An 11,024-nucleotide genomic window follows, 5' to 3' on the forward strand; every position below is an offset into this window, starting at 1 on the left:
GAAATATGACTGTTGGAAATATTTTTGAGGAGGTCTGCCTCCTATTACAAAATTTTAACTCAGTTAAACTGATAAAATAAATAAAATATTGCAATGCCGGTAACAAGCTTTAGATTCTTATTAAGGTTTACGGTCGAAAATATATTTGAGGAGGGTTGCCACCTGTTTGAAAATTTAACTCAATTTGTATAATTGATAAAATAAATTACTTATTAAAATATAGGTATTAAATTAAGGAGGTTTAAGATGGATGACTGTTGGAAATATTTTTGAGTAGAGTTGCCACCTTTTTGAAAATTTGAACTCGAAAGCTTAGTATGTTGCACCAATGTATTTTCAATATAAAGCGATAAAATAAATAAACCAACGAAAATTTGGTCCTTTGTCAAATATGTTTGATTTATTATTATTTATTTATGGATATGCGCAATTTTCAATAGAATAGAGTGCAACCGCAAAACAGTAAAACTGTTTGGACGGGAAGTTAAAAGATATTTAATTTGGCGGGAAAAATGTATGACAGTTTCTGATAAGTACATGTGTACCAGGGATGTTGCGAATGTTGAATTTTAGACATCCGCGGATGCGAATGCGAATGCAGATATCAAGTATTTTTAAGAAACAATTAGAATCTAACATAGTGGCAAGATCATTGTTTAAGCAGCGCGTACAAGCCAAACCAGATGCGTCATGTTTTCCTAAAGCTTTTTAAAAAGAATTCTTCATTCTCATTCCTTTGACTGTTTCAAAATTTGGGGGAATCTGTATCTTCATCAGCGTTTTTCGATTTTAGTTTTTGTAATTGATTTTTAATACTTTCTTCTGCGGTTAGTTTGAACAATTTGTGCTTATGGCGAGCTAAATAGGTGGATATGGAAAATAAATTATTATGAAATGAAATGAAAATTTTGAACAAAATTCTGTTTTCAAAGTCGTGGCTGTCAGCCGAATCAGATCAGAATACTGTTGTTTTTTAAAAAGCCCCCGTTTTTTTATTAGCATTTGAATCTCAGATAGTTACGTAATTCTTATCTTATTAAAGGTCGGACCAATAGTTTTTTTAATTATTTGAGCATCGATTCTCGTTATAGCCAGACGTTGATCATTTCTGCTGGGAATCCCTATTGAATGAGCATACTCATTGACTTGAAATAGCAAAGAAGGGACAGTTTTACCACAGAAGTTTTTAGCCACGGATCCAATGTATATAACGAAAAAATATTGCACGACAAGTAAACAAAATTACTGTTCTTTAAATTTTTGCTAAAACTAAATTCCCCAAAGAGCCCCATTTGAATTATTGAAACGAATATATGTATCATCAAAAGCAAAACCCAAAAATTTGGTTAAGAATTACAGTGCACACTTTCTTCTTTTGTGTCTAGTAGTTTTTTTTTAAGATTGGTCCAAAAAAAATCATAACAAAGAAAGAAACCAATGCAGGCATTTAAAGAAGAGAAAACAAAAAAATATTGTCAAAAAGACCATGTTCTCTTTGACGTACGTCAAAGGTCAAGTAGAAGTTGGAACTTGTATGACTGCCCATTGATAGCTCGATTATATAGCTTAAGAAATAATTTGTTTAAATACATTTTTATCAAAGTTGATAAATATGACATTTGACCAGTTTTGTTACACAAAAACTCCCACAACCACGGGCAAAAATATTGGCTACAGTTTGTCATTTTGTTTGCCATATACAAATTTAATCGGCGCAACATTCGCATTCGCTGATTATTGCGAATGCGAAAGCGAATGTTAAAATTAATGCGGAAGCTCCGCGGTTGCGAATGCGAATATTCGCAACAACCCTGATGTGTACATGTACATATACAACTATATTCTGTATGTACAAATAAGGAAGAAACATTATTTTTCCAAAATAACGCTAAGAACCGAAATTAAGTGTTTAATGGAGAGATTGTTGTTCGACGATCAGCCACAATCTCAAACCGAACTGCGAATTGATGACGATGATATAGACGGCAACGTGCTTCCATTCCCATTCCTCTCCCACATTAGAGAATGAATTAGAGCGTGGCCTTCGTACCGCAAGCTTGCGAGATTGCAATTGTTATGCGGGATTGAATTCCGTAGTTGCGACGCTGATGGATGCACTGTTAGGTTGGAGCCGTCAAGGACATTTGTATTGGAGCCAGTGTTGCCATTTTAGCTAGATTTAGCCGGTTGTGAAAGCAAACAGCCGGAGAAAATTCGGTTTAGCCGGCAGCCGATTTGTCAGCCGCTTTGCCAAGAAAAATTAGCCGTTTTTAGCCGATCTTGCTATTATTTTCTTAAAATTTATATATATAAGTTTCCTATTTTACAAATTTATAGACCCAAAATCTATTATAAATAGTAAGCCGCCTTATCTCGGAGAAATTTTTCATGTCGAACTGTGTTACATATCTTCACCTGAAATTCAAAAAGACGTAAAAAACATCATCGCTGAAATGCAAAAGGTCATAACCAGGGAACGGATTTTCAGGACCTAAAAACCTATAAAAAAGGCAAAATAAAATAACGAAATAGGCTAGAAAAGGCAAAATAAAATAGCGAAATAGGTAGGAAAAGGCACTAGAAATCGCAAAAAGGCAAAATAAGGCACTAACAAAAGACAAAACCCAGAAAACAATCAAAAAATACATTGATTTTAGAAATATTTATTTTACAAGTAAAAGGAGAAAATCTATGAACTAGTTTCATTATATGAAAAATTTATACTTTGAATCTTTGAATTTTTGCTATTAGTTGTAGAAACATTGAACCAGAAGATGCATTATGAAGTTTTCTGGCAGCATTTTCGTTCGATTTTCGCGAATAAAAGCATTGAATGTACTAAACGTCCGCTCGACGTGAGTTGATACAAGTGGCGCCCAATTTAAATATCAAACGTTTAAGACTTTCATATTATCAAGAATAAGGGCTTTTTCCTTGCTCTCTACAATTAAAGGTAGAAAAGGCAAATGACAAAAAATGGCAGCATCAAATGTGTAGATATGAAATCAGGGAAAGCTAAATCGTTGACATTCTTAATCAAATATACTCTATCTTTTTAGCAGAAAAAAAGGCAATTTCCATAAAATCCGTTCCCTGGTGATAACTAATAAAAAATACAAAATTCACTTTTTCATTTATATGATGTGTTGCTCTTTAGCAACGTAAAAGGGTGTGTTTGAGTATATTTAATTGAATAAGTAAAGCAAATTTTAAGGTAATACAAATTATTCCGAGTTTATTCAAAAATGGGAAAATATAGTGGACTGTAGGTTAAATTGAATTTAATAAACTGGTCTAGTCGACGATTCGATTGCGAGTGCTCCGTTGCCGGTGTACGGGTGCCGAGAGCTCACATTCGGAAAAAGTACATATTTGAATTCTAGTACAGTTTTAAACATATATATATATATAAGGATAGTGAGTATGTTCAGTTTCGAATTAAGTAATTCTATTACATTTCAAATATGTATATAAAGTAAAGGGTGACTAATTCTTCATGTAAATTCATTATAAGTAATTCTATTACATTTCAAATATATTTATAAGATAAAGGTTAGCTAATTATTCATCATCATCCATGTCTTCGACATCACGCCCGGCCGGCCGCGTAGAAGCGGATACTAGCTCCTTCAGCTGGTTGATGATGTCTTGCGCTTTATTGAGCAGCTCACGCATTTTACGACTCCGGGCAGCGGTGGGACTTTGCAGACCTCGAGTACGCCGGATTGTCCGACGGCTAGCATAGCGAGTCCTCTCCCTACGTCGGATCGTTGACGACTTCGCCAGCGTTCGATGTAGCAGCGTGTGGTGCGCCCTACCACACTGATGACAGCTGGCTGGAGAGTCACAGGCACCGGTGACATGGGAGGTAGCCAGGCAGTTTACACAATATTTATGTACTCGGGCTGACTCATGCCTTTCAGCCGGCGTCATGGCGAGAAAAGCTTTACAGTAGCGCAATGAATGGGGGCGGCAACAAAGGCGACATTTGCTGAGCTCCATGGATGCTTCACTTGTCCTATGAAGAAATTAAATTTGAAACCAAACATTAGTTTTTTTGCGTAAATACGGAGGGAATGGGAGTGAAAATGTTCTGTGGTTAACCACAGAGTCTGTATATTGAGGTATAAAGAAAAGAGAATTTTGAATAAAGTTTGATGCGTTAAGCATCCATTGTGCTGGGTGGAGGTGGTAACAAGCATAATTTTGCGATGTTGCGTGTTATAATTCCCTTTTGGGTACGGATGTCAGCCACGCGAACGTTTTGGTCGGGACCGGGATAGAGCTTAACAATACGTCCGAGGCGCCAATCATTTGGTGGGAGGTTGTCTTCTTTGATGACGACGAGGTCTTCCACTGCGATATTGGGTTCTTTGCCTTTCCACTTATGCCGTTTGTGTAGCTCTTGCAAATATTCAGTTTTCCATCGGGTGCTGAATTGATGGTGAAGTACCTTGAGCTTCTGCCACTTGTTTGGAAGAGACAGGTTTTCTGCGTTAGGTTCTGGCAGAGAGACAAGTGGTGCTCCTCTTAAGAAGTGACCGGGAGTAAGAGGCTGTAAATCGCTAGGATCTTGAGACAAAGGCGACAGCGGTCTGGAATTGAGTACCGCTTCGATTCGTATGAGCAGTGTGGTGAATTCTTCAAACGTGAATTTGTGATTCCCCGCGACTTTGTTGAAGTGCGTCTTAAAACTTTTAACCGCTGCTTCCCACAGGCCTCCCATATGAGGAGCGTATGGTGGTATAAATTGCCAGGAGAGGCCATGAACGATATATTTTTCAGCGATATCTGAGGCGGCTTCCTTAAGAAAAGTGGAAAGTTCTCGGTGGATTGACCTTTGAGCGCCTACGAAAGTTTTCCCGTTGTCCGACATGATTTTATGGGGGAGACCACGTCGACCAACGAATCTGGCAAAGCAGGCCTTGAAGGCTTCTATTGTCAGGTCTGAGCAGAGTTCTAGATGTATGGCTTTGGTGGAGAAGCAGACAAACACGCATACATATGCTTTTGTGTGTGAGGCGCGACGCAGTAAAGAAGTTTTCACCAGGAGTGGGCCCGCGAAGTCTATTCCCGTGGTGTGAAATGGTAGCGAGTAGGTTGCTCGTGCTGGAGGCAAGGCCGCCATTATCTGCGATCGCATTTCTCGCTTGTGTATGGTGCACACCTTGCAGTGGAAAATGCATTTTTTAACTTTCTGCTTAAGTCTTGGGACGTAATACTCTTGTTGTACCATCCGGACCATGAGCTGTTTTCCCGCGTGGAGTAGAGTTGTGTGGAGAAAATCTATGAAGAGAGAAAAGAACTTGGAGTTTTCGGGTATTATGATGGGGTGTCGTTCATTGTAGGTGAGAACGGCGTGCTTAAGGCGGCCGTTTACACGCATTACGCCACTTTTATCTAGCATGGGGTTCAACGATAGCAGCGAGCTTTTTTTATTTACCGGTTTCGCGGCTTCCAGTTGTGCGACCGCCTCTGCGTAATGATTGTGTTGGGCGCATATGATGAGCCGGGTTTTGACGTAACTGATTTCGTCCTGGGTGAGTGTGTGCGTCGTGGGTATTGGTTCCTTTCGTGCGCTGCGGATGAACCGATACACGTAAGCGATTACCCTAAGGGCGCGAGGAAATGACGAGAATCGAGTGAGAGGGTCTTCGTTCTCTATTGTGTGATAAGATTCCACAGATTTTTGTTCAGGGGGAAAGAGCGTTTGAGGCGCATTCTTTGGCCAGCTCGCTGAGGGTTTGGTGAGCCACTGAGGGCCATTCCACCATAGGGAACATGACGCTAGATCTTGTGGCTTGCATCCTCGAGTGCCTAAATCTGCGGGATTGTCTAAGCTCGATACGTGTCTCCATGTGGCGTTATTGACATTCTGCAAGATGAGGGAAGTTCGGTTCGCCACATATGTCTTCCATGTCCATGGTGGTTTTTCTAGCCAGGCCAGCACGATAGAGGAGTCTGACCAGAGTATGAGCTCATGGGTCGGCAGATTAAGTTGGGATCGAATATGCTTCACAAGTTTGGAGAGAAGGACCGCTCCACACAGTTCCAAGCGAGGCAGACTCACTGTTTGGAGGGGTGCGACTTTACTTTTTGCTACGAGCAAATGAGATGATGCCGAGTTTTCACAGTGTTCCACTCGGAGATAAACGCATGCGCAGAATGCTTTTTCGGATGCGTCTGAGAATCCATGGAGCTGAATGGTTTTATTAGGGGAAAACTGAACCCATCGCGGTATCCGTATTTCGCTGATGGCTATGAGGTTTTCTCGAAATGAAGTCCACTTGCGAAGCGCTCCGGGTTTGACGTTCTCGTCCCAATCGGTACCTTCCATCCAGAGTTGTTGGAGTAAGATTTTCGCCTGGATCATCATTGGCGATAGCCACCCTGCCGGGTCGAAAAGTTTCGCCACGGAGGACAAAATCTGTCTTTTAGTGGCTGCTGTGGAGTCTGGCAGGGGGTCAATAGAGTATGAGAATTCATCGTTGCGTGCATTCCATGTTACGCCGAGAGTTTTTGTTGAACTGGAATCATGGAATTCAAGAAAGTGTGTTTCTAAGAGGTCTGGTTTAGGTATATTTTTGAGTAGATATTTGTGGTTCGCAGTCATTTTTTTTAATGGAAAACCTGCTGATTTTAACGCATCAGTTACCTGGGTCATTGACGTAAGTGCTGAGTCGAGGTCGTGACCCCCAGAGAGTATATCGTCAACGTATATTTCATTTAACAGTATTTCTGTGGCTTTTGGGTATTTGATGCTTGAGTCTTTAGCTAGTTGGTGAAGCGTTCTTATCGCGAGGTATGGCGCGCAATTGACACCAAAGGTAACAGTTTTTAATTTAAAATCTTGTACCGAACTTTGAGGGGTTCTGCGGAAAAGTATCCTTTGGAATTCTTGATCCTCTGGGTGAATGTATATCTGGCGGTACATTTTCTCAATGTCGCCATTGAAAACGTATTTGTACAAACGCCATTTGAGTAGAACGAGCATAAGATCATTTTGGAGTATTGGACCTGTGTGGAGGATGTCATTAAGAGAGATACCTGAATGCGAAAGTTTCGACGCGTTGAAAACTACTCGCACCTTGGTAGTTTTACTATGTGGCTTTATTACTGCGTGGTGGGGTAGGTAGAATGAAAAATATTTGCCTTCACGTATTATTTCTCGGGACGATGTGGGTTCCATGTGACCTAATGTGAGGTATTCTTCAAGGACCTTCGAGTATGTTTGTTGCAGTTCCGGCTTCCTTTCATGCGATCGCTCGATACTGAGATATTGTTGTTGTGCTGCAGGCTTGGAGTGTCCGAGTGCAATCGTGTCCGGGAATGTAGTTTTAAACGGAAGTTTTACCACGTAACGACCGTCATCTCTGCGAGTTGTGGACTTTTGATAGAGATCTTCACAAAATACATCATCGTCAGTGAGGGATGGGGTTGCTGGTACTTCCTCCTGATCCCAGAACTTCTTGAGCAGATCATTGAGAGAGTTTGTTGTGCTTTCAACTACCTGGGTTGAGAATGATGATACTTGTTCCGTCAGTGGGCCGCTCAAAATCCACCCAAATATTGAGTTTTGGGCTATCAAACTTCCACCGACATTGGTTTTTAGGCCTGGGAGTAACACTTGGGGAATGACATCGCTTCCTAATACCATGTCTATTCGAGCTGGAGTAAAACAGTGGGGGTCTGCTAGGGGGAGGGATGAGTATTCTTGCAGTTCAATATATGTAGCTTTGAACGATGGCAAGAAATGAGTAAGTTGCGGGAGTATTATCGCGTTTGTCGTTATTTTCATAGTTGAATCAGCAGAACAAATGGTAATCGGGCAGATTCTGTTCGCATTTTGCAGTACGCGGCCACCCATTCCCATAATTTCATAACTAGTCGCTTTTGTCGGCAGGCCAAGCAGTTTTTGTATGCGAGACGCTATGAATGTTTTCTGAGATCCTTGATCTACAAGAGCTCGAATTTTGAAAATTTCTCCATTATGCAGGATTGAGATTTTTGCGGTAGGAAGTAGGGTTTTTTCTCTACTACTCGCAAAATGTGAGAGAGTTTGTTGAGCTGCCTTTGAGGTTGATGCTTCGTTTGGGTTGCTATTCCCTGGAGATGGGACTCGTGCCTGATTTGTTTTAGACCTGGTGCCTGTATTTGCTGTTGGTGATCTAGCGGGGTAATGGAGAAGAGAGTGATGCCGTTTTTGGCAATAAACGCAGGTAAACTTGCTGTGGCACTCAGTTTCTGAGTGGGAACAGGCCAAACAGTTTTTACAATAGTTGTTGTCTCTTATGAACTTATTGCGTTCTAGAACTGAGAGCTCCTTGAATTTGACACAGGTCATCAGAGAGTGATTTGAGTTGCATAATTTGCAAGATACCTGTTTTTTTAACTCAGTGTTAAATGAGTGAGTTCTGTTTTTATAGCCGAAGGAATGAGTATGATTAGGGGTTGATGAGCGTGGGGTATAATTTGGTGTTGAGGCCTTGGGTTTATTTGGCCTGTACGTACTAAGTCTCTCTACGATTTCATAACGGGTTGTCAGAAATTTATTCATTTCTGACCAGAGGGGTAACTCTTTTCTAGAGTCGAGTGACTGTTCCCATAACGCTAGGGTTTCATCTGGGAGTTTTGAGGAGCAGAGATGTATTAATATGGGGTCCCAGTTTTCTGTGGGTACGCCATTTGATTTCAAAGTCGAGAGGCAATTGTTTATTGTTGTCTGAATTGCCTGAATTTTTTCCCCATTTTCGCTTTGAATGGGCTGAATATTAAAGAGGGTTTTGAGTTGGTTGTCGACAAGGAGTCTGCGATTTTCATAACGGGATTTTAATGCATCCCATGCGAGCTCAAAGTTTTGGTCATTCATCTCATAGTTTTTTATTAAAAGTGCTGCTTTACCTCGGGTTTTTAGCTTTAAGTAGTACAGTTTTTGGGCTTGAGAGAGTTGGGGGTGTTGTTTGTACACTGCTGTGAACATGTCCCTGAAGGACGGCCAATCTTCGTAGCCGCCATAAAAGAAATCAGTGTCACAAGCAGGTACTTTTAAGTAGTTTTGAGTTAGGGGTGGGGCTGGGGCTGCTGAAATGGTGGTTGCGCTTGCGCCTATCGCGTTTTGTTGAAGTCTGGGGAGCAGTTGGTTTATTCGGGTCCTAGTATTGTGGCACATATCGATGGCTGCGTCATATTTCGTTTCGTATGCTTTCCTATACTTTTCGTCACTGCAACACATGTGTACAAGCTCGTATGCCTGTTCAACCCATGCTAGGTGTTTGGTGAGTTCCTCCACATAAAGCTTGAGACCGGCTTCCGAGTGATCCGTTTCGTTTATCTTCCACCATTTCGCACAATATTTTTCCAGCTTTGAGATTTCGAAGAGGAATTTTTTTTGAGTTTGGGTCAATTCCTCATCGTCCGTTTGAGATTTTGACCGTGTCTTTACTCCCTGAGGAGGTGCCTGGAGGGATGTGAGTTTTTCCTGTTTTTCTTCCGCCATTATTTAATTTTTTGGGGAAGGAAGTTTATAGGAGAAATTGAGGTAGCTTTGCTGCTATAAATCGATTGAGTGAGATTGAGTTTTCGAGATTTTTTTTTTTCTCAAGTTTATATTTATTGTGGCTTTTCGTAAAATTTATTGGGAGATGGAGGTTATTTAAGAGGATTAACTCAAATTTTGTACTTGGGATATGCTTAATAAATTTTATTTTGATTTAAAACACTTTAACTTGATTTAATTTGCTAAGTTTTTGGGAATCGGAATTTTACTGCACTACACTGTATTTGCGTTGGTGCGAAAAATTTATAGGGTCACTGTATTGTCTGAGTACAATAGCAATTGTGGACTGTTTTGTTTTGCGCAAAAGCAATAAAATCTATGCGTAAAGATTTGAACAGTCGAAAACAAGCTATGTATTTGCAATGAGTTGTTATGTATTTTCATACATATGTCAGCCACTGTAGTTTGGCGCTTAGATATTAAGGGCTAGGTATGTATGTGCGAGTATGTATACTTAGCGCCTAAATGCTAGTACATACGTACATACGCAAGATAATTTGAGTGACCCACGAAATATTATTTGGAAATAGAATCTAGAATGCTAAAACCAAAGAGCAAGGGAATATGTGTTTGGGGTTTCTCTACTGATTATTATTAGGTATGTACATACATATGTTTGGATGCATCAACATAGATTCGCTCTATGAGAACCGTTGTAGTTTGGCGCGAGTGCATACGTATGTATTAATGTATGTATTTATGTATACAGCGCAGTATTAGTACATATGTATATAGGTAAATGCCCTGACTGACGAAATATTATTCAAAACTGAGTTGGCGTTGCGAAACGGGAATTTTTTCTTTGGTACATGTACCCAGGCGGAAATTTGGGACGTTCACTTGAACAATAGTTTCGTTCACTGAATTTAATAATCATGCATGTATTGTGAGTTGGGGGTAAATTATTTGAATATGTGATGGAGTATATATGTTGTATATTACTGTGCCTTAAGTTTAGCGGATTTTTTCTTCGAGTTGGAGAAAACGGGATATATGTATTTGAATATATGTCTACATATATATGTAGATATACAATATATTTATAATATACTGTGTTTAAAGAGTGCACGGTATTTGTCTACGGTAAATGAAAAAGGGGTAATTCATTTCACCGTATTTTTTACGAAAATCCGCTAAACCTTGCAAAAATATGCGGATATGTAAGTATGTATGTTTGAGTAACTCACTTTGGCATTCCTATGTACAAACTCTTTTTTTTCGTGTGGTGGTCTACTGTACCGGTGACTGGCCTGCTGCTATGCGGTACCTTCCGTCGCTACTGCGCCCAAGTTTCCGTCTGCCTGTTGTTGTTGTTGTTTCGGTTGCTGGTGGTGCTCCGCTACAGCTGTCTCAACAGGTGCTTCGGTGGCTGGCTGCTGCGCTGGACGATGGTAGCTGATGCGGTGGAAGATAGTTGCGACAGTATGCATTTATGTATATATGTATACTAGCTTTTACCCGCGGGTTT

At 40.3% G+C, this 11,024-nt stretch overlaps 2 protein-coding genes across 2 annotated transcripts; both read right to left on the bottom strand.

Annotated features, from left to right (window-relative positions):
- Positions 1-3,409: 3,409 nt before the first annotated feature.
- Positions 3,410-10,962, bottom strand: LOC118738663. The gene is made up of 2 exons (XM_036469565.1): positions 10,744-10,962; positions 3,410-4,018 (listed from the first exon to the last, which is right to left on the bottom strand). Exons 1-2 carry the CDS (start codon positions 10,749-10,751, stop codon positions 3,562-3,564), a joined length of 465 nt encoding a protein of 154 aa, XP_036325458.1. The 5' UTR covers positions 10,752-10,962; the 3' UTR covers positions 3,410-3,561.
- Positions 5,062-9,526, bottom strand: LOC118738661. The gene is made up of 2 exons (XM_036469564.1): positions 5,444-9,526; positions 5,062-5,286 (listed from the first exon to the last, which is right to left on the bottom strand). The coding sequence occupies exons 1-2, from the start codon at positions 9,494-9,496 to the stop codon at positions 5,128-5,130; spliced, it is 4,212 nt and encodes a 1,403-aa protein (XP_036325457.1). The 5' UTR covers positions 9,497-9,526; the 3' UTR covers positions 5,062-5,127.
- Positions 10,963-11,024: the final 62 nt, after the last annotated feature.

This window comes from Rhagoletis pomonella, unplaced genomic scaffold, assembly GCF_013731165.1.
Source record: "Rhagoletis pomonella isolate Grant_MI unplaced genomic scaffold, Rhpom_1.0 Rhpom_scaffold_00005, whole genome shotgun sequence".
Taxonomy (NCBI): domain Eukaryota; kingdom Metazoa; phylum Arthropoda; class Insecta; order Diptera; family Tephritidae; genus Rhagoletis; species Rhagoletis pomonella.

Excerpts from the sequence above, each read along its gene's own strand:
- LOC118738661 (XM_036469564.1), bottom strand. The coding sequence starts at position 9,496 with ATGGCGGAAGAAAAACAGGAAAAACTCACATCCCTCCAGGCACCTCCT. Across the intron at positions 5,287-5,443 it reads AACTGGAAGCCGCGAAACCG|ATTTTCTCCACACAACTCTA; the intron begins GTAAATAAAAAA and ends CTCTCTTCATAG.